The sequence below is a fragment of the Peromyscus eremicus genome, unplaced genomic scaffold, assembly GCF_949786415.1.
Source record: "Peromyscus eremicus unplaced genomic scaffold, PerEre_H2_v1 PerEre#2#unplaced_110, whole genome shotgun sequence".
Taxonomy (NCBI): Eukaryota; Metazoa; Chordata; class Mammalia; order Rodentia; family Cricetidae; genus Peromyscus; species Peromyscus eremicus.
This window is the reverse complement of record NW_026734349.1, coordinates 504,832-527,290: the sequence shown is the minus strand read 5'-3', so window position 1 is coordinate 527,290 and position 22,459 is coordinate 504,832. Positions and strand designations below refer to the sequence as shown.

Here is a 22,459-nt window from a genome sequence, read left to right as displayed (position 1 = left end):
CATGGATCCTAGGAAATGATCTAATGATCAACTTACAGTTAAAATGTGAACTTTTTATGGTTAACGATCTTGATCTTTGTATAAATATTTTCTGTATAAACAAAAATGAAAAGAATTTATACTAACTTATGGTGCCTTCTATCACCAGTAACTATTATTCTAAATAATGGTATTTGGGTTTACAAATCAGGTTTAGCAGTTTTTCTCCTTTAAGAGATGATCAGCCACAACGAAAGTCACAATTATGGTACCCCTCCTCTCCATCAAATGACCTCAGCAACTATCATTCTATAACAATTAGATATCAGTACTTTAATACTGAGTACGTACATGAATCCCTGAAGAATGATGTTCAAATGTAAACTGCTTGGTAGGTCTGCAGTAGAGAATTCTAACTTGTTCCCAGGGGAAACTTTACTTAGAATAACACTGCATAAAAATTAATCTAAAGAAGACTTGATCCTTGACTGAAAATTGGAGTCTTTAGTTCCATTCGTCTACTACACCAAGGATGCTAAGTTATTTACCTTTGGGATGGACTTTTAAAATATTACTAAATTCAAAAATGATCCCTGACCTGTATGTCCCCTCTTGAAAACCCCTGACCCACACAAACCATAATACTGACAAAAATGAAGATACAGAAGGCAACAGAAAGCTTAGCAAGTAAAGGAGTTTGCTGTGCTAACCCAACAACCATAGTGTAAGCGCCAAGTCCCAGGGTGGAAGGACAGAACTGACTCTTGAAAGCTGTCCTTGAACCTCTACATGAGGTCCTTCACACATGTGCGCGCACACACACAGATACACACACACATACAGACACAGACACAGACACAGACACAGACACACACACACACACACACACACATACACACACACACACATACACACACAAATAGCACGTTTCAGAAATCCAGCAGCAGTCTACAAGACTCCACCTACCAGGGTGAGCAGTACAGCTGCCAGGATGGCCTTATGTCTGCTGACCCAAGCTTCCAGGTCAAGGCGGCGAGCAAAGAAGGGCCTCCCAGGTTGACCCCTGACATGCTAGAGCAGTGGGATGGTGGTGTCCCAGAACCAAGAACACAGGGGAAGTTGTGACACCAAGGGAGACTATCGCCCAACTCAATGGGACCCTAGTCCCAGCACCGGGTTCCCACCTGGCAGAAGACTGCTCCCAGATGGACACAAGGGAAAGGGACAGGCAGCTGTGTACACTGATCAGGACTCCAGGGTGGGGCCAGAGCTTCCTGTCCCATGCTCCGATGGTCTAATATTGAGATGGGAGTGGAGAAAGGCTTCCTTCCAAAACCTTGGCATCCTTGGTGAAGTGCATTCAAGTGGATGCTGCCCCACATCATCCAAAGCAGGGAACACTGGGGCCAGGGACATCCACAACCTCACCTCAACAGGCAGGCCGTCCAGGTCCCTGAGGTAGAGACAAGGACACATCAAAAGAAGAAACATTGCACCCACCTGCCCTCTTGCCTACCAAAACTTGGGACTGGTCCCCACCTTAACCGTCTCCTAGGCAGCACCAGGCAACTATTGTGACCTACCCCCAGCTCTGTCACAATCTCTCTCCTCTGCACAGCCCTCCACCTCCCACCCCTATGATCCTACCTCCTGACCCTACCCTACACCAACTACCAGGCACCACTCAGGAAACTTCTCTTCCTGTTCTGTAACTTTCACAAAACCTTCAGGCAAGGAACTCTCTGTATCCTCTGTGGACACCCACCTACCTGTGGCAGGGCCTAGGAACACACAGGACTCGGCTCTCTCAAGAGATTCCAAGTGGACCGAGGATAGGTATCATAGAATCTGAGGGACAAGAAGCAATTCTCTCTCTTAACACCAGGATGCCTACAGCACACACCCACCCTGTATGTCCTTACGATTTCCCTAAACATTCCAGGTGTCCTCACACAAATTTCTCTCCATGAGCCCAGACCTATTGAACAGAAAAAAGTGTCCACAGACAGAGTGGGTCTGCCCACCAGCCTGCATGAAAAAAACACCAACAAACTAGAGAACACCCAACACTCCACAGGCAGATTCTCATTTGCTCTCGCCTTACTTTCTCTCTCTCTCATTTATCTATCCTCCTCTACCTCCACCTCCATCTCTATATCTGTCTCCCTCTATCCCTCACTCCTATGTACAGTCCCATCCCTGGAATCCAGGGTAGCTAGGCCATGTTCAGGTGGTGGAGTGGAGGCCCTGAATTCCTAGACCTGCCTGGCAGGCCACTCCAAACGACAGTCCTGCCACCTTTCTGATGGTTCCTACACAATGCTCTCATCCACGATGCCCTGGCACCCCCCTGAGCCCCAAACTACACACAGGATGTACCACTTCAAACCTTGTGCTCACCTGAGCTGCAGCTGAAGGAAAGAGCCCTAAAAGACTTCCCCTACATGCAAACCGGTCCTTCCCCTTCGTCCCAAAGCTGACCACCACAACTCTTACATACTGAGCCTCTCAGGCACTGCTATGTCTTCTCTCAGGACTAGGCCACAATAATCCCAGGTATACACGCACACACAAACACACACACACACACACACACACACACACAAACACACAAACACACACACACACACACACACACACACACACACACAAAAAAAAAAAAAAGCGCTCCTGCATGCTTAGCAGTTCTAGGACTCCAGATAGTGCCCTCTGTTAATTTCAGAGCCTTCTCTAAGTATTCTTCCTGCTGAGATGATGTCTGGACATGTGGGTTCAGGACAAGAGGTTTTCGACTTTCACTCTGGGGGTTCTCCCCGGGTATAAGATAAGTCCAGCTAGGCAGGAGAAGAGAGGACTATGTGTGTCCTGCATGAAACAGAGGAGGCTTGTCAGGGGAGGCAGGGGCCATAAAACCTAGCCACTATGTTACCTAAAGTCCTGCCTGGCCTCTTTGTGAGCACACCTGAGTCCAAACCCTGTTCTGTCTGCTTCTACTGGAATTCACCTTGAGCCACCACACAGCCATACTGTGTACGAACAATCAGGTTGGATAGGATGATGATGGGGGATTGAGGGGTCCAGACCCCTTACAGGGATCTGGAGATGTGGCTCTGGAGCTGGAACTTTTCTAACAGGTCCCAGTCCCTGAATTCCACCTGTAGCACAACTCAAGAGAAAATCCAGTTGTAAAAGAAACAAAAGGCAATCCAGAGAGAAGTCCAGGCAGCCAGAGAGGAGAGGGGATGGCAGGAGGAGATAAATGGATGACAGACATTTGGCCAAGGTGGCTAGCAACCAGGCCTGAGACCCTGAGCACCTCCCAGAGATGCAGGGCAGAGTTTGTGTGGTCTCCGGAAGTGAGCTGTGGATATTGCTAGGGAGGCTCAGACAAAAGCTAGGGGGTCCCAGGTAGCCTTGTGCACCACCATAAGGGCAGGCGGGCTGGCACGGAGGCAGGAAAAGTTCCACACAACCACCCCAATGCAGCCCAGGCTGCACAATCCCCTGTGGAGAGGTCCTCTCCTGCTCCCAGACATGGCGGCCACAGGACCCGGGAGGCTGTGCTTCCGTGAACCCCAAGCCAGCCACGTGTCGCCGGCCCGGAGCCGGTCACCTGGACCCTGCTTCCTCCTCCAGCTCTCCTGAGTCATGGAGCGGGCCAGAGAACCGCTTTGGTCCTGGGGGACCCAGGCGGGAGCCCTTCCCTAGGTGGCACGCCTCCTTTTCCAGGGTAGCACAGGGACCTGCTGGCGGAATTGGCAAACTGAATCTGCGGGATGGCAGCAGGGCACCGAGAATGCCAAGGGCCAAGGGCGAAGGGCGCTCTCTTTCCGCCCTTCACAAAGCAAAAAAAGAAAAAAAAAAGCCAAAGCTCCAAGATGGAGGACAACCATCTAGGCTAGGACTGGACAGACATGCCACTCTAGGGCTGCTGCTAGGGATTCAGTGGTGTGCAGAAGGTGAGGGTGTGGTGTGTAGATGGGGGTAACAGACTTTAACTGGTTCCTCCATTGTAACCTCCATGCACTGCACTTCCCTGACACACTCGGCTTTGTGCCAGCCCCTGAAGGCCCTGCCTGAGGGTTTGGTGGGGTGCAGGGAGAGAGGGCAGGTGGTGGAGGGTGTCATGGAGGGGGCCAAGTGGGGAGTGTGTGGATGTGGGGGCAGGCTCACTTGAGAGTCTGAGCCACACCTTAAGGAAGTCCTCCACAAACCACATCTGGACTATAGGGGAGGAGCCAAAGAAACATAATAATGGGGTTGGGGTTCAGGGGCAGAGCATCGCCCCCTAGCTGCCAAACCAGGGTATTCTAACTGCTGCATCCCTGCCCTAGCCCAGCCTTCACCCCAGACACACAGACACACACACACACACACACACACACACACACACACACACACACACAGCAGCTTTCAGAGATCCAGTGGCTGTCTACATGACTCCACCCACCAGGGTGACCAGTACAGCTTCCAGCATGGCCTTGGGTCTGCTGACCCAAGCTTCCAGGTCAAGGTGGCCCGGCAAGGGGGCCTCCAAGGCTGTACCCGGTTCTTCTAAGGCAGTGGGATGGAAGGTGTTACACCAAGGGAGACGACCACCCAACTCAATGGGACCCTAGACCCAGCTCGGGCTTCCCACCTTGCAGAAGGCCGCTCCAGGATGGACACAAGGCAAAAGGGCAGGCAGCTGTGTATGCTTGTAAGGGATGCAGAGTCAGTGGCCTTAGTCCCATGGCCCAAATCCGATGGTCTAATACTAAGATGGGAGAAGAAGGACTTCCTTCCAAAACCTTGGCCTTGGTAGTGATGAGCGTTCAGATGGATGCTGCCCCACATCATGTGAAGCAGGGACCATAAGGCCCGGGACATCCACAACCTTGCCTCAACAGGCAGGGCGTCCAGGTCCCTGAGGTGAAGACAAGAACACATCAAAAGAAGAAACATTGCACCCACCTGCCCTCTTGCCCTACCAAACCCTGGGCCCAGGCCCTCACCTTAACCGTCTCCTAGGCATGGTCCTGTCACCTTTCCGATGGTTCCTACACAATGCTCTCATCCACCATTCCCTGGCACGTCCATGAGACCCAAACCACAGACACGATGCACCAGTCTAAACCTTGTGCTCACCTGAGCTGGAGCTGAAGGATGGAACCCTAAAAGGTTTCCCTACATGCCAACCTGTCCTTCACCTTCAACCCTGGCCTGACTATCATAACTCTTAAATACTGTGCCTGTCAGGCACTGCTTATGGACGCTCACAGGGTTAGGCCACAACAAACTCAGGCACACACAAACAACCAATACACACACACACACACACACACACACACACACACACACAGAGCAGTTCTAGGACTGCAGATAGTGTCCTCTGTTAAATTCAGAACCTTCTTTAAGTGTTCTTCCTGCTGAGATAATGTCTGGACAGGGCAGTGTAGGACAAGTGGCTTTGTTAACTTTATCCTGAGAGTTCTCCTTGGGTTTAAGGCAATGGGAGCTAGACAGGAGAACACAGGAAGGAGTATTTGGACTGCATGTGTCTTGCATCCCAGAAGGGAGGCTTGTCAGGGGAGGTAGGGGCTGTGAAACCTGGCCTCCATGGCACCTAAGTCCTGCGTGGCCTCTTTGTGAGCACCCCTGAGTCCAAAGCCTGTTCTGGATGCTTCTACTGGGATTCACCTTGAGCCACCACACTGCTTACTGGGTAAACACAACCAGCTTCCATAGGATGATAATGGGGCGGGAGGAGCTTTCAGACCCCTTGTAGGGATCTGAGGATGTGACTCTGGAGCAGGAACATTTTGTGACAGGTCCCAGTCCCTGAATTCCACCTGTAGCACAGCTCAAGTGGAAAGCTATTTGTAAAAGGAACAAAAGGGAAGCCAGAGAGAAGGCCTGGCAGCCAGAGAGGAGGGGGGATGGCAGGAGAAGTTAAATGGATGACAGACATTTGGCCACAGTGGCTAGCAACCAGGCCTGAGACCCTGAGCACCTCCCAGAGATGCAGGGCAGAGTTTGTGTGGTCTCCGGAAGTGAGCTGTGGGTACTGCTAGGGAGGCTCAGACAAAAGCTAGGGGGTCCTGGGGTGGCCTTGTGCACCACAGTAAGGGCAGGCGGGCCAGCACAGAGTTGGAAATTTCCCCACAAGGCCCCCTATGCAGCCCAGGCTGCACAATCCCCTGTGGAGAGGTCCTCTCCTGCTGCCAGACATGGCGGCCATAGGACCCGGGAGGCTGTGCTTCCGTGACCTGCAAGCCAAGCCTCGTAGTGCCCGCCCGGAGCTGGTCACCTGGACCCTGCTTCCTCTTCCAGCTCACCTGGGTCATGGATGCTGCCCCATATCACCAGAAGCAGGGACCACTGGGGGCCCGGGACTTCCACAACCTTGCCTCAACAGGCAAGCCAGCCAGGGCCCTGAGGTGTAGACAAGGACACATCCATTCTCTAACTTCCCCAAGACCCTGTCAGGCATAGAACTCTCTGTATCCTCTATGGACACCCACCTACCTGTGGCAGAGCCTAGGAACACACAGGACTCAGCTCTCTTAACAGATTCAAGTAGACCGAGAACAGGTAACATAAAAGCTGAGGGACAAGAAGCAATTCTCACTCTTAACTCCAGGATGCCTGCAGCACCCACCCACCCTGTCTGTCCTATACAAAATTCCCTCCAGGGGCACAGATCCATGGCACAGAAAAAAGTGTCCATAGACAGAGTGGGTCTGCCCACCAGCCTGCATGAAAAACAGCCACAAACTAGAGAACACCCAACACCCCACAAGCAGATTCTCATTTGCTCTCCCACACTCTCTCATCCTGTCCCTCCCCCCTCTCTCTCCCTGTTGCCCCCGCAACCCCTCTCATTTATCTATCCTCCTCTACCTCCACCTCCACCTCTATCTCTGTCTCCCTCTGTCCTTGTCTCCCATGTACAGTCCCATCCCTGGTATCCAAGGTAGCTAGGCCATGTTCATTTGGGAAATGCTTTGTATTCCCCAACAGGAAGCCTTCCTTCCATGAGCACTGAAAGTCTCCAGAAGCCATCCTCCACATTGCTGACATCTTCTTGATGGATCCTAGAAGGAAATCACTCTCCCTGCCACCTGGAGACAAGCTTGTCTATGGTCTTCTAACTCTCCATCTCTACAAAGCCTCCTGGAGACATTTGGTGAGGCTAAAAAGGGAGCTTCCTGGTGCAGGGGGTGAGGTTGGAGGCCCTGACTTCCTAGACCTGCCTGGCAGGCCACTCCAAAGGACAGTCCTGTCACCTACCCGATGGTTCTGACACAATGCTCTCAGCCACCATGCCCCGGCACACCCCTGAGCCCCAAACCACACACAGGATGCACCACTGAAAACCTTGTGCTCACCAGAACTGGAGCTGAAGGATGGAGCCTTAGAAGACTCCACTACATGCCAACCTGTCCTTCCCTCAACCCTGGCCTGACCACCATAACTCTTACATACTGTGCCTCTCAGGCACTGCTTATGGACACTCACAGGATTAGGCCACAACAAAACCAGGAACACAAAAACACCCAATACACACACACACACACACACACACACACACACACACACACACACACAGAGTAGCTTTTAGAGGTCCAACCGCTGTCTACATGATTCCACCCTCCAGGGTGACCAGTACAGCTGCCAGGATGGCCTTGGGTCTGCTGACCCAAGAAGCTTCCAGGTCAAGGCTCCAGCCAAGAGGGGCCTCCCAGGCTGACCCTGTTCCTTCTGGGGGCAGTGGGGTGGTGATGTCCCAGAACCCAGAGCACAGGAGAAGGTGTCACACCAAGGGAGACATCCAACCAACTGAATGGCGCCCTAGGCCCACCCCCGGGCTTCCCACCTGGCAAAAGGCTGCTCCCTGATGGACACAGGGCAAAAGGACATGCAGCTGTGGGCACTAGTCGGGGCTCCAGGATAGGGGGACTGAGTCCCGTATCGTCCCATATCCCATGGTCCCATTGACTAATATATAATGGGAGAGGAAAAGGGCTTACTTCCAAAACCTTGGTCTTGGAAGTGATGTGCATTCAGATGGATGTGCCCCACACCATCCAAAGCAGGGACCACAAGGGGCCAGGGACATGCACAACCTCGCCTAAACAGGCAGGCCGTCCAGGTACCTGAGGTGGAGACAAGGACACATCAAAAGAAGAAACATTGCACCCACCTGCCCTCTTGCCTACCAAACCCTGGGCTCAGGCCCCCACCTTAACCGTCTCCTAGGCAGCACCAGGCAACCATTCTGACCTACTTTTAGCTCTGTCACAATCCCTCTTCCCTACACAGTCCTCCACCTCCCACCCCTAACCTCCCACCTCCCGACCTACCCTACACCAAATACCAGGCACCACTCAGGAAACTTCTCTTTCCGTTCTCTAACTTCCCCAAGACCCTTTCAGGCATGGAACTCTTTGTATCCTCTATGGACACCCACCTACCTGTGGCAGGGCCTAGGCACACACAGGACTCAGCTCTCTCAACAGATTCAAATGGACCGAAGACAGGTAATATAAAAGCTGAGGGACAAGAAGCAATTCTCACTCTTAACACCAGGATGCCTGCAGCACCCACCCACCCTGTCTGTCCTTATGGATGTCCCACAACATTCCAGGTGTCCACACAAAATTCCCTCCAGGGGCACAGATCCATGGAACAGAAAAAAGTGTCCATAGACAGAGTGGGTCTGCCCACCAGCCTGCATGAAAAACAGCCACAAACTAGAGAACACCCAACACCCCACAAGCAGATTCTCATTTGCTCTCCCACACTCTCTCATCCTGTCCCTCCCCCCTCTCTCTCCCTGTCGCCCCCCCAACCCCTCTCATTTATCTATCCTCCTCTACCTTCACCTCCACCTCTATCTCTGTCTCCCTCTGTCCTTGTCTCCCATGTACAGTCCCGTCCCTGGTATCCAAGGTAGCTAGGCCATGTTCATTTGGGAAATGCTTTGTATTCCCCAACAGGAAGCCTTCCTTCCATGAGCACTGAAAGTCTCCAGAAGTGATCCTCCACACTGCTGACATCTTCTTGATGGATCCTAGAAGGAAATCACTCTCCCTGCCACCTGGAGACAAGCTTGTCTATGGTCTTCCAACTCTCCATCTCTACAAAGCCTCCTGGAGACATTTGGTGAGGCTAAAAGGGGAGCTTCCTGGTGCAGGGGGTGAGGTTGGAGGCCCTGACTTCCTAGACCTGCCTGGCAGGCCACTCCAAAGGACAGTCCTGCCACCTACCCGATGGTTCTGACACAATGCTCTCAGCCACCATGCCCCGGCACACCCCTGAGCCCCAAACCACACACAGGATGCACCACTGAAAACCTTGTGCTCACCAGAACTGGAGCTGAAGGATGGAGCCTTAGAAGGCTCCACTACATGCCAACCTGTCCTTCCCTCAACCCTGGCCTGACCACCATAACTCTTACATACTGTGCCTCTCAGGCACTGCTTATGGACACTCACAGGATTAGGCCACAACAAAACCAGGAACACACAAACACCCAATACACACACACACACACACACACACACACACACACACACACACACACACAGAGCAGTTCTAGGTCTACAGATAGTGTCCTCTGTTAATATCAGAGCCTTCTTTAAGTGTTCCTCCTGCTGAAATGATGTCTGGACAGGGCAGTGCAGGACAACGGGCTTTTTGAACTTGACCCTGGAGGTTCTCCCTGGGTTTAAGGCAAAGGGAGCTAGGCAGGAGAACACAAGAAGGTGTATGCGACCTGCATGTATCCTGCAAGAGACAGAGGAGGCTTGTCAGGGGAGGCAGGGACCATGAAACCTGGCCACCATGGTACCTAAGTTCTTCCTGGCCTCTTTGTGAGCACCCCTGAGTCCAAACCCTGGTCTGGATGCTTCTACTGGGATTCCCCTTGAGCCACCACACTGCCTTGAGCTCCTGGATCACTGGGTACACACAACCAGCTTGCATAGGATGATGATGGGGGGGGGAGGGACCTCGCAGACCACTTGTAGGATTCTGGGGTTTTGCTTTGGAGCAGGAAGCTTTTCTGACAGGTTCCAGTCCCTGAATTCCACCTGTAGCACAGCTCAAAGGCAAACCCTGTCAAAGGAACAAAAGGCAATCCAGAGAGAAGGCCTGTCAGCCAGAAAGGAGAGGAGCTTTCAGGAGAAGTTAAATGGATGACAGACATTTAACCACAGTGGCTAGCACCAGACCTGAGACCCTGAGCACTTCCCAGAGATGCTGGGCAGAGTTTGTGTGGTTTCTCAAAGTGAGCTGTGGATACTGCTAGGGAGGCTCAGACAAAAGATGGGCGGTCCTGCGTGGCCTGGTGCACCACGGTAAGGGCAGGCAGGCTGGCACACAGGATGTTTCCCCAAAACGACCATGATGCAGCCCAGGCTGCACAATCCCCTGCGGAGAGGTCCTCTGCTGCTGCCAGACATGGCGGCCACAGGACCTGGGAGGCTGTGCTCTTGCCACTGGCAAGCCAAGTCTCGTGGCCCCGCCCGGAGCTGGTCACCTGGACCCTGCTTCCTCCTCCAGCTCTCCTGGGTCAAGGAGCGGGCAAGAGAACCTCTTTGGTGCTGGGAGACCCAGGCGGGAGCCCTTCCCTAGCCAGCCCGCCCCCATTTCCAGGGAAGCACAGGGACTTGGTGGCGGAATCGGCAAACTGAATCCGCGTGATGGCAGCAGTGCACCAAGAATGCCAACCGCCAAGGGGAAGGATGCTCCTCCCTCCGCCCTTCGCAAAGCAAAAAAGCAAAAAAAAAAAAAAAAAATTTAGAACAAAAACAGCCAGAGTTCTGCCAAGTTTCAAGATGGAGGCCAACCATGTAGGCAGGGACTGGACAGACAGGAGACTCTAGGGCTGCTGCTAGGGATCCCAGGGTGTTCAGCAAGTGGGGGTGCATGGGGCAGATGGAGGTTACCACCCTTAACAGGTTCCTCCACTGCCCTGAGACACTGGGCTATGGACGCATGCCAGCCCATGAAGGCCCCGCCTGAGGGTATCATATGGTACCTGGAGAGAGTGTGGGTGGTAGAGGGTGTGATGGAGGGGGCCAAGGGGGGAGTGTGTGGATGTGGGTTCAGAGGCACTTGAGAGCCTGCGCCAGACCCTAAGGGAATCCTCCACAAACCACATCTGGTTTCTAGGGGAAGGAGCCTCAGAAACTTACTCATGGATTTGGGGACCGGGGCTGACCGTTGCCCCCTAGCTGCCAAACCAGGGTATTCTCACAGCTGCATCCCAGCCCTTGCCGGCCCTCACCCCTAACACACACACACACAGACACACAGACAGACAGACAGACAGATGGACGGACGGACACACACACACACACACACACACACACACACACACACACACAGAGCAGCTTTCAGAGATCTAGTGTTGTCTACGTGACTCCACCCACCAGGGTGACCAGTACAGCTGCCAGGATGGCCTTGGGTCTGCTGACCCAAGCTTTCAAGTCAAGGTGCCAGGAAAGAGGGGCCTCCCAGGCTGATGCCAGTCCTGCTAGGGCAGTGGGCTTTTGGTGTCCCAGAACCCAGAGGCAGGTGAAGGTGTGACCACAAGGGAGACAACCACCCAACTCAATGGGACCCTAGGCCCAGCACGGGCTTCCCACCTGGCAGAAGGACAGGCAGCTGTGGGAACTGGTCAGGACTTCAGGGTCGTGGCCTGAGCCCAATGTCCCATGGTTCCACGGTCTAATATTGAGATATGAGAAGAGAAGGGCTTCCTTCCAAAACCTTGGCCTCCGTGGTGAAGTGCATTCAGGTGGATGCTGCCCCAAATCATCTGAAGCAGGGACCACTAGGGGCCGGGGACATCCACAACCTCAACTCAACAGGCAGGCCGTCCAGGTCGATGAGGTGGAGACAAGGACACATCAAAAGAAGAAACATTGCACTCACCTGCCCTCTTGCCTACCAAACCCTGGGCCCAGGCCCCCACCTTAACCGTCTCCTAGGCAGCACCAGGCAACCATTGTGATCTACTTCCACCTCTGTCACAATCCCTCTCCTCTGCACAGCCCTCCACCTCCCACCCCTAACCTCCCACCTCCCGACCCTACCCTACACCAACTACCAGGCACCACTCAGGAAACTTCTCTTTCTGTTCTCTAACTTCCCCAAGACCCTGTCAGGCATGGAACTCTCTGTATCCTCTGTGGACAGCCACCTACCTGTGACAGGGCCTAGGAACACACAGAACTCCGCTCTCTCAAGAGATTCAAGTGGACCGAGGACAGGCAACATAGAAGCTGAGGGACAAGAAGAAATTCTCACTCTTAACACCAGGATGCCTGCAGCACACACCCACCCTGTCTGTCCTTATGGACTTCCCCAACATTCCAGGTGTCCTACACAAAATTCGCTCCAGGGGCCCAGACCCATGGAACAGAAAAAAGTGTCCATAGACAGAGTGGGTCTGCAAACCAGCCTGCATGAAAAAAAAACAGCCACAAACTAGAGAACACCCAACACCCCACATGCAGATTCTCATTGGCTCTTCCACCCTCTCTCTCCCTTTTGCCCTCCGCTTCTCATTTATCTATCCTCCTCTCCCTCCACCTCCACCTCTATCTTTGTCTTTCTCTATCCTTTGCTCCTATGTACATTCCCATCCCTGGTGTCCACGGAAGATAGGCCATGTTCAGTTGGGAAATGGTTTGCACACCTCAACAGGAAGCCTTCCTTCCATGAGCACTGAAAGACTCCAGAGGCCCTCCTCCACAATGCTGACATCTTCAATGATGGAGCCTAGAAGAAAATCACTCTCCCTGCCACCTGGAGACAAGCCTGTCTATGGTCTTCTAAATCTCCGTCTCTACAAAGCCTCCTGGAGACATTTGCTTAGGCTAAAAAGGGAGCTTCCTTGTTCCTGGGTGAAAGTGGAGGTCCTGACTTCCTAGACCTGCCTGGCAGGCCACTCCAAAGGAGGGTCTCACCACCTTCCCAATGGCTCCTACACAATGCTCTCATCCATCATGCTCCGGCAAGCCCTGACCCCAAACCACACACATGAGGCACCAAACCTTGTGCTCATCTGAGCTGGTGCTGAAGGATGGAGCCCTAAAAGGCTTCCCTACATGCCAACCTGTCCTTCCCTTACATCCCAGAGCTGACCATCATAACTGTTATATACTGTGCTTCTCCGCCACTGCTTATGGCTTCTCACAGGACTAGGCCACAAAAATCCCAGGTATACACAAACACCCAACACACACACACACACACACACACACACACACACACACACACACACACACAAACACACAAACACACAAACACACAAGCACTCCTCCATGCTTAGCAGTTCTAGGACTCTAGATAGAGCTTTCTGTTAATTTCAGAGCCTTCTAGAAGTATTCTTCCATCTGAGATGATGCTTGGACAGGGGAGTGCAAGACAAGGGGCTTTTGGATCTTTGACCCTGGGTGTTATTCCTGGGTTTAATGCAAAGGGAGCTAGGCAGATGAACACAGGAAGGAGTATGCAGCCTGCATGTGTATCCTGCATGACACAGAGGAGGCTTGTCAGGGGAGGCAGGGGCTGTGAAACCTGTCCACCGTGGTACCTAAGTCCTGTCTGGCCACATTGTGAGCACCCTTGAGTTCAAACCCTGCTCTGGATGCTTCTACTGGGTTTCACTTGGAACCTCTACACTGCCTTATTGGGTACCCAGAACCAGCTAGCATAGGATGATGATGGGGGGGGGGGTTCAGACTTTTTTTAGTGTTGTGGGGATGTGGCTGTGGAGCAGGAAATTTTTCGGACAGCTCCGAATTCCTGAATTCCTCTTGTAGCACAGTTCAAGGGGAAAGCCTTGTAAAAGAAACAAAAGGCAAACCAGAGAGAAGGCCTGGCAGACAGAGATTAGAGAGGATGGCAGGGAGTGAGTCAAATGGATGGCAGACGTTTGGCCACACTGACCACATGTCCCTGAGCTTTTGTGAACCACTCTAGATACCTGGTAGTATGTGTGTGGTTTCCAGAAGTGAAGTCTGGGTGCTGTTGGGAAGGCTCCACCATATTTAGTGGGTCATTATGTGGCCTTTTGCATATTGTGAAGTAGGGCATGAGAAATTCCCCACATCAACCCAGATGCCGCCTAGAATGGCATGATTCTCCATGGGACAGCGACAGCAATTCTTCTGAGAGAATATTTAATTTAAATACATGTGATCTTATACAGCATTCATACATATTATATATTTTTTATTTTTAATGTGTATACAATATATATATATGTGATTATGTTAATTATTCCATCCTGACCCCTGTAGTTTCAAATGACATTTAAACCCCACTCTGTATCTTTCCTATAAGGATATAAACAAGGAGTAATTTCCTTGACATAATAATATACTTAAAATTGATGTCGACATATAAAAAGGTGTAAAAGTCATAAAAGAAGAATTGTAAGATCACAGAGGTGTTTCAGATAAAAGCATTTCCTTGTGTGTGTGCCTGAAAACCTGTGTCTAGATCCTCTGTCAACCATAGTGCCCCTGTTGTTCTACCTTTGTTTAGGTAGACAGAAATTAAAGAAGCGAGGAGAATTAAGCCAAAAATTTTAGGTCCATCATTTTGGAGTGTGCGCTGAAAATGCAAAAATAAGAGAGACTCTGTTTCAGACAAGGTTAACAATGAAAACCAACTGGTTATAATTGTTCTAACCACTGTGTATACGTGCCTCATGCACTACACATACACACTTTGTGTATATATATATATATATATATATATATATATATATATATATATATATATATATATATATATGTATATATACACACACACACACACACACACACTAGCACACACACACACACACACACAGAAATTTAAAAGATAAAGTAAACTTCAAAAATAATTCTGCCATGCTGAATGTGTTATAAAAGGCCTCTTATCTTAGCCTTGGGTGATGAAAGCAGGAGGATGTTGGGGACAAGACACTTAGTTTGAAAAATAATAGAGGAAGAGAACCTGAAGCTTCTCAGGTATCAAATCACCTTGGAGTATACACAGACTTGAGAAAGAGCGATGGCTATGTACAGGAAGTTCCTAGTTCCATGCCTGGTTCACTGATAAACCTTGATAAACCTTGTAGGGATGCAGAAACTAAATGGAGAGGTAACTTCTTTTGTGTTGTTTTGTGTATTAGGTCAATCCTTTATCATTCTAGACTATAGAGGTGGAAGCTTAAGTATTACTACATTTGAGTAAAAACACAGCAAAAAAAAAATAGCCCGTGGCTATATGTGAACATAATATTCATCGTGGTAAATAAGTAGGAACTATGATATCAATTTCTTCAGAAACTTTAAGTTCTAAATAATGCTGCATTGGAGGCTTATGCTTCAGTATGATTAACAACAAATACAAGGATACAGAGGAACACCCACAAATATAGACAATGCTCTCATTTGTACATAATTTGCATTTTGACCTGTTTTTTTAAATAGGACTTGCTCTTCTTAGGCATATTATGTATTATTATAGACTTTGGGATCGGAAAGAATTTTTCTTAAAAATTTTAAATTTTAAGTTTCATTATTCCTTTAATAATCCAGGGAGCAAGTGGTTGTAGGGCTTTTCCTCACATGAGCAAGGTACTGGTATCCACAATCAATGCTGTAAAATATTCATAACCATGACTTCATGTCTTCTCCAGTTCACAAAACTCTAGAGTCTAGAGCAGTGAAAATGTGACTGGCCGGTGGTGCATGTCTTTAATCCCAGCATTTGGGAGACTTAGAAGGATTTCTTAGTTGGAGGACAGCCTGGTCTACAGAGCGAGTTCCAGGGCAGCCAGGGCTACACAAAGAAACCTTGTCTTTCTAACAACAACATCAACAAAATGCCCCTGAAATTTTGTGAGAACTTGCCAATGCACACTCAGAAAGGCAGCTGTTTTTGGTGATGTTTTTCCTTCTGAAACATCCACTAAAGTAACCGTTCTTGCAGTAAGTTTGGGGAACCCGCACAGCCTTGCACAGGGCGGCCACACTTTAGCGATTCCTTAGCTCAAACCACCACAGCACCCGCGCCTAAATGGCGGTGCACAGGCAGAGAGTAGGGGGCCCTGCTTAGTGCTAAGTCCCTGAGCCCTCTCCGGCCTCCCGCAGCCTCCTCTGGACCAGGGAAGTGATTCCGGGTCCCCCACGAGGCCCTTCCACCAGGCTTTCCGGATGCTGCCCAGTGCACAAACTCAAGTGTCCCTAAACTCATGAACAAGGCCATCCCACGTGGTGTCTCCTCCACCTGCCAGAGGGTCCGTCCCAGTGAGCGCCAAGTCCCAAAGCTCCAGGCTCAGGGTCACACACTCAGGGACTGGAGAGGCCCTGGCTCCAGAGAGATCACTCAAGCTACCAGGAAGGTGGGGATAATGCAAGAATCTTACGTGGTCCAGGCAGGGCCGTCCTGTGGTCGGATCTCAGGCCTCTGGGGGGCTGCAACCGCCAGCAGTGGGCACTTGGGGCCTTCTTCCCACTCTCCCAACTCTTGGTTGAGGGTCGGTCGGAGAGAAAAAAGGAATTCCTGTCCCTCTGAGTGCTGGCCCCGCCCAGCGGATAACTGATCTATCCTAGATCCATCCCAGAGTCTCAAAGAGGTGGGAGCTCTGGACCTGGGAAAGCTGGGAGGGTTTCTTTGCTACTTCCTGAGAAAATCATTGACTCCATTAAGTGAGACACAGGGTGACTGAGGGAACCATATAACGGGAAATTAGCATTTACGGGAGAAACAAACTTAAATATGTTTTAATAAGGATTAAAATGTTGTGCCACCACACCCCTTTGAATGTTTTGCCTGCATATATGTGTGTGTGTGCCACAAGCATTCCTTGTGCCCACAGAGGACAGAAAGAGGAACTGAGAGGGCACTGGATCCCTTGGAACTGGAGTTATAGACACAGATGGCTGTGAGCTGCCGCAGAAGTGCTGGGAACTGTGCCTGGGTCCTTTGGAAGAGCAGTGGTTGCTTGCTCTTCAGGAGGGGCATGTCCTCAAGTTTTGGCAGGCAACCAAACCAATGGCAACAGCTTATATTGTCTGAGGAAATCTCTTGGACCATTAAACCACAAAACTCAAAGGAGGTTTCACACACCTGGCACCAGAGTTTTTCTCCTAATGTCTGTGCTTCCAGGGGAGGGCATTATTCCCCGGGATGGGATATTTTCAATTAAACTACACGTACATATTTTGTATATGCATTTTAAAGAAAGCCTATGAGAAATAGATCTGCCTATGGATTTTTTCAAACACCCAAAGTATTCTTTATCCATTCACTCTCCTGCTAGGTTTCCCACCCTATACATTACCCTCCCCCCAATCCCACCCCCACCCCCGTCATTGCCCTCCCCACTTATGTTTTTCCCCATTTCCCCTTCCTGTCTTCATGGCACCTGTTCTCTACTACAGAGCCAAGAAACCAAAAGAGATATTCCTTTCTTATGTGTGCTCTGTGCTTGCTAAAGGTTTTAGTTGTTGTTGTTGTTGTTGTTTTATTTTTCTAGAGACAGAGTTTCTCTGTGTAACCCTGGCTGTCCTGGACCGCGCTCTGTAGATTCAGACTGGTCTCAGACTCAGAGATCGACCAGCATCTGCCTAAGTACTGGAACTAAATATTTGTGCTACCACCTCCCAGTGTTAATTTTTTAAATTAGCAGAAAAATTGTTGCCTTTCATTATTGATGAAATGACATTTTTATAGATGTGTTTCATTTTAATTTTTTCATTCCCCCTTCCTCCACTCTACCCTGTACCCCTGATTTCCTCTTTCTATCTGATCGTCCTGTACCTCCACTCAAGTAGTCCTTCTCCTATTTGGTTGAAAGCAGCCCATTCTACTAAAAATTCCTTCCATGAATGTTCCTGATACCATTTTTCACATGACCTCAAGTGTGAAACAAGCTACATGTCCATTGACTGATGAATGTTTAAACAAAATGCTTAAATGTTTTCAGTTTGTTGTTTCTGAAACAAGGACTCACACTGTAGCCTGAGCTGGCTGAACTACATCCCTAGCTCGTTTTAATCAAAAATTTGTTTTGAGACAGGGTTTGGCTAAGTTGCGCAAGCCAGCTTTGAACTTCCTACCCTCCTGCTTTTATCTCCAGAGTAGCTGGAGTTACAAGTGTGCACCGCCAGGCCAAGCAAGTGAGGAATAGTTTAATTCAAGTATCTTATCCGAGTTGGTCTGTAAGTTATTCTGTTCATTTTCTAAAAATATTGACAACATATTTGTATATCATTAAATATTTGCATCCCATTCTGGGTGACTGTGCTGAGAACTTAACCTCATGCTGAATATATACCCCAGTTCCTACATCTCTACATTAGCCCCTATATCTTTACATTTCTTTATTATTTCACTATGTCATTTAAGGAACTACATATGGCTTAGCGTTGGATTAGGGCAGGATGAATACTCTTTTTGCTCCAACAGTTTGACTGCCTGATTCAAAGAAGGATGTGCATAACACATCATGTTTCAGAAAGTTACTAGGAGGACCTGTGTCTGTCTATTGTAGTCAGACTTACATTTTTCACCAGCCAGTTCCCCCCCAAAAAACCACAAAGAAACTTCTTATTAATTATAAATGTGCAACCAATTGCTAAGGGTTGATTTTAGCTAGGCCTTGTAACTTAAATTAACCCATTTCTATTAATCTATGTGCTGCCATATGGCTCATGGCTTGTAACCTCATTTCCTACATGTCCTGCTCCCTCTGTATCTTGCCAATGACACTCAGACTCAGCCCTTGTCCCTCCTAGCATTCTGTCTGCCCAAAAAAATCCTGTCTAGGTATCGAACAATCGGGTTTTTATTGACAATGAGAGCAATACATATTTACAGTGCACAGAGATTGTTCCACAGCATTCTATAGCCAGCTAGAAATTACAATTGAGTTCAATGTTCAAGCCGGATGTTCCTCTGTCAATGTAAAAACAGCTTTTGTGGAGAGATAGCTCATTTGGTAGATTGCTTATAGAGTATGCAGGAAGTCCTGGCTGGATTTGATTCCCAGCACCACAAAAATCAAGCATGGTGGTGCATGAATATAACCCCAGGAAGAGTTAGGACGATCAGAAATTCACGATCATCCTTGGCTACATAGTGAATTTGGGAATAGCCTGGGCTACTGATGAATCAGCCTTCCTCCATATTAGATTTAAAGATCATCTTATAATAAAGACAAACTATGTTCATTCCTATTTATGATGAAACCTTTGCTTCTCAAGGATTGGGCTATATCTCACCTGTAACCTTACCTACACATGGTTCTCTATGGCCTGTTCTGAGAAAAGATAACCATATCTTTGCTTGAAAAAGTTGTTATGACTACCTGTTGTTATAACTAAATTGTTATGCCCATCTTACAACTATATCTTTGTTTGAGGAGACTGTTATGATTAACTTGTTATGCTTTTGTTCTGTTCCTGTAACCCCACCTACTTTGTCTACCAAATCCTCCCTTTTGGAAAACCTCTACCTCTAAGCTACAAAACCTTTTTCTTCCTCATGTCCATTGTTGGCCTCTTCAACTCCAACTTAGGGGAGGGCAGCCCATGTACACAAATAAAAATAAAAAAGCTTGCTTTAATTAATTTGGCAATGATGACTTGGGTTGGTGGTCTTTCTCCTCTCATCTTTGGTATTAAGTTTAAGTAGCTCTCTCTCTCTCTCTCTCTCTCTCTCTCTCTCTCTCTCTCTCTCTCTCTGTGTGTGTGTGTGTGTGTGTGTGTGTGTGTGTGTGTTTTCAAGTCAGGGTTTCACCATGTAGACCTGACTGTGCTAGAACAAGCTCTGTAGACCAGACTGTCCTCAAACACAGAGACTTGCCTGCCTCTGGCTCCCAATTGCTGGGATTAAAGAAGTGAGCCACCACCACCTGGCTAGAAATTCTATTAGAAAAACCAGGAATGATAAAATCCTATGATATACTTGCCATATATTGATTTAGAGTTTTCAAAAACTTTTGGCTCCATTAACAATATAGGATTATGAATATGTGCTTGTAGCACACCCAGAACAATTGACATAAGATAGAACATAGAAAAAGAATTCCCTGCTTATTGCATAACTATTATTAATGAATTTCTAATGGCATTTGCCACCTCTGCCCTGTATGCTCTTGCTCTCTCTGCCCCAGTTCTATTGATGGGAGCATCAAGTATGGGAGATCGAAGCTAGCTGGGTAAAATCTATTATAAGCTCAATAATCATTTAATAATATTCTAAGCCTTTAGGTGGGTAGAAAGTAGTGATCTGTTGCTTTATTCCAAGAGAATTTCACTTGATAGTACAGGGATATTAGTTCATACAGAGAGGTGTGTAGTCTGAAGTTTTTTTGTGTCCTGCCTGGTCACACAGCTGCTCAGACCCAAATAAACTTGCAGAGGCTTATATTAATTATGAACTGTATGGTGATGGCCTATGGTTCAAGCTTCTTACTAGGTAGCTCTTATAACTACAATCAGCCCATTTCTATTAATCAATATGTCACCACGTGTTCCATGTCTTTACCTGTGTGCCACTATGTGCTGCTTCTTAGACTGCAAGATAGTGTCTCTCCTGCCTCTTCTTTTTCATTTCCCTATCTCCCATAGATTTTCCCACCTGGCTCCTTCCGGCCCTGCCATAGGCCAATTCAGCTTTATTTATCAACCAATCAGAGCAACACATATTCACAGCATACAGAAATATACCACAGCTCTTCCACTTTTCTATCTAATAAAAAGGAAAGTTTTAACTTTCACATAGTAAAATTGCATATAATAGAAGAGAATTGCAGTTATAATATCTAGACGATTTGTATTTGGCAAAAATCAATGAAAATATTTTATCTATCCTATATTTGTGAGTCTAAAGATTCGTATTTATCATTTATCATAACTAAGGAAAATTATAATTGTAATTATCTTTTCTTCAACTACATCAATGACTCCAGTAGGATATATTACCTAAGAAAACAGGAAGTGCATTGTAAGCAACTTCCAAAAATCTAAATTAACACAGATAGCGGGCTGCCTGTACATGTTTTTGTGTTTGAGTCTCTATCAGTTTTCTGCAAGGAATCACGACCACACCTAACAGCAAATTTGAAGTCTCTAAAAAGATGATGGGGCCCCACAATGACTATTCCACATGGACAATAACAATACCACTAAGCTGACAAACATCACCCAAAGATCAGCTTTGGACTCCAAACTGCTCAGGACAATTCCAAACTGGCTATCTGCGATGATCCAGCCTCACAGACTCCTTGAACAAGGACTTGAGATAAGCCCTGCATGTTTGCATTATGCAGAGACTGGACAACAAATGATATAGCTACCTCCCCCAGGACTTGACAATTAATTCAAAATTTTTCTTTTCAGGATCCCCTAAAGATGCCAGAAGTTCCAACAAACTAATTGGATTCATAGAATCTTTAACATTGCTTTACACACACACACACACACACACACACACACACACACACACACACACACTGCCCAAAGCTTGGAACTTCAGTTAACAGGAAACTGCCATTTGTAGTCAGCCATAATAAAAGGGTTACATAGTGCAACTACATGGAAGTTGAGAACCTTGCTTTGATATAAGTGTTTCTGGCACATACCCACCCAATTAATGCATTTATAAACGGACCAGTTCATTTCCAGAGAGGCTGATATGTGGCTCTTACACAGCTGTGACTGTGTTCCCACCCCTCACCTGTATTAACACCTTTGCTGCATGGTGAGAGCTCCTTGTCTTCCCTCTGGCCCAGAAAGTGCTGTTGGTCTTTTCCCTCTGGGTCCTGCGTGGTGTTTTGTGTTGTTTGCAGAAGTAGACCTTAGCTCAGTTACTCCAGTGGTGTTCGGTCTGAATCATCTGTGCATACATTCCTATTCTGTTTATTTGTCAGTAAGTAGCTGTCTAGGTGCTTAGTTAAACTTTTAATTAATATCATTTCGATAAATCTATGTGAGGTAGACCTGGTGACCCACATCCATGACCCCAGCACTCAGAAGGCAGAGGTAGCAGAAGTCTGCCTATGCTATGTAGCCAGATCTTGTCTCAAAACCAAAGACAAGACAATCTTTTCAAGAGGCGCATGGGTAACAGGTGTAGCTAGAGTACTAGATTAGCATGCAGGAGGCCCTGGGTTCCATCCCAGCACTGCCAATCAGAGGTAAATGAACACCACCATTATTTGCCTACTAGGTCTGGATGCATGATTTCATTCCTTGACCAGAAGTGAGTAACATTAAAATTTCGTCTTGCTCGATTTCACAGGCCAGAAATATAGAAGGAACAGGACTTCACTCTTGTCTTTTCATTTGCTTCATGATCTTACTGAACTAAAAATAGCCAGCCAAGTTTGGAAGAATGCTTAGCGTGTGAAAGGTCCTAGGGCTTGTCCAAGCCTCCCAATCCCAGATAAAGCCACTTTGGTTGGTTTGTTTGTTTGTTT

General features: G+C 48.3%; 1 protein-coding gene across 11 annotated transcripts in view; it reads right to left on the bottom strand.

Annotated features, from left to right (window-relative positions):
- Positions 1-8,486, bottom strand: part of LOC131901546 (periphilin-1-like) — a 101,096-nt gene extending 92,610 nt beyond the window's left edge. For 3 of the 11 annotated variants that reach the window (XR_009376773.1, XR_009376774.1, XM_059252668.1), the window contains exon 1: positions 4,619-4,935. Coding sequence is in view for 2 of the 11 variants with exons in the window: in XM_059252663.1 (XP_059108646.1) it covers positions 1,164-1,364 (201 nt within the window). In the remaining 9 variants the exon portion in view is untranslated. Of the gene's footprint in view, positions 1-36; positions 92-330; positions 895-945; positions 1,418-4,618; positions 4,936-7,991; positions 8,118-8,435 lie in introns of those variants that run through there. The other 8 variants (XR_009376771.1, XR_009376770.1, XR_009376772.1 and 5 more) reach the window with 8 other exon arrangements.
- Positions 8,487-22,459: the final 13,973 nt, after the last annotated feature.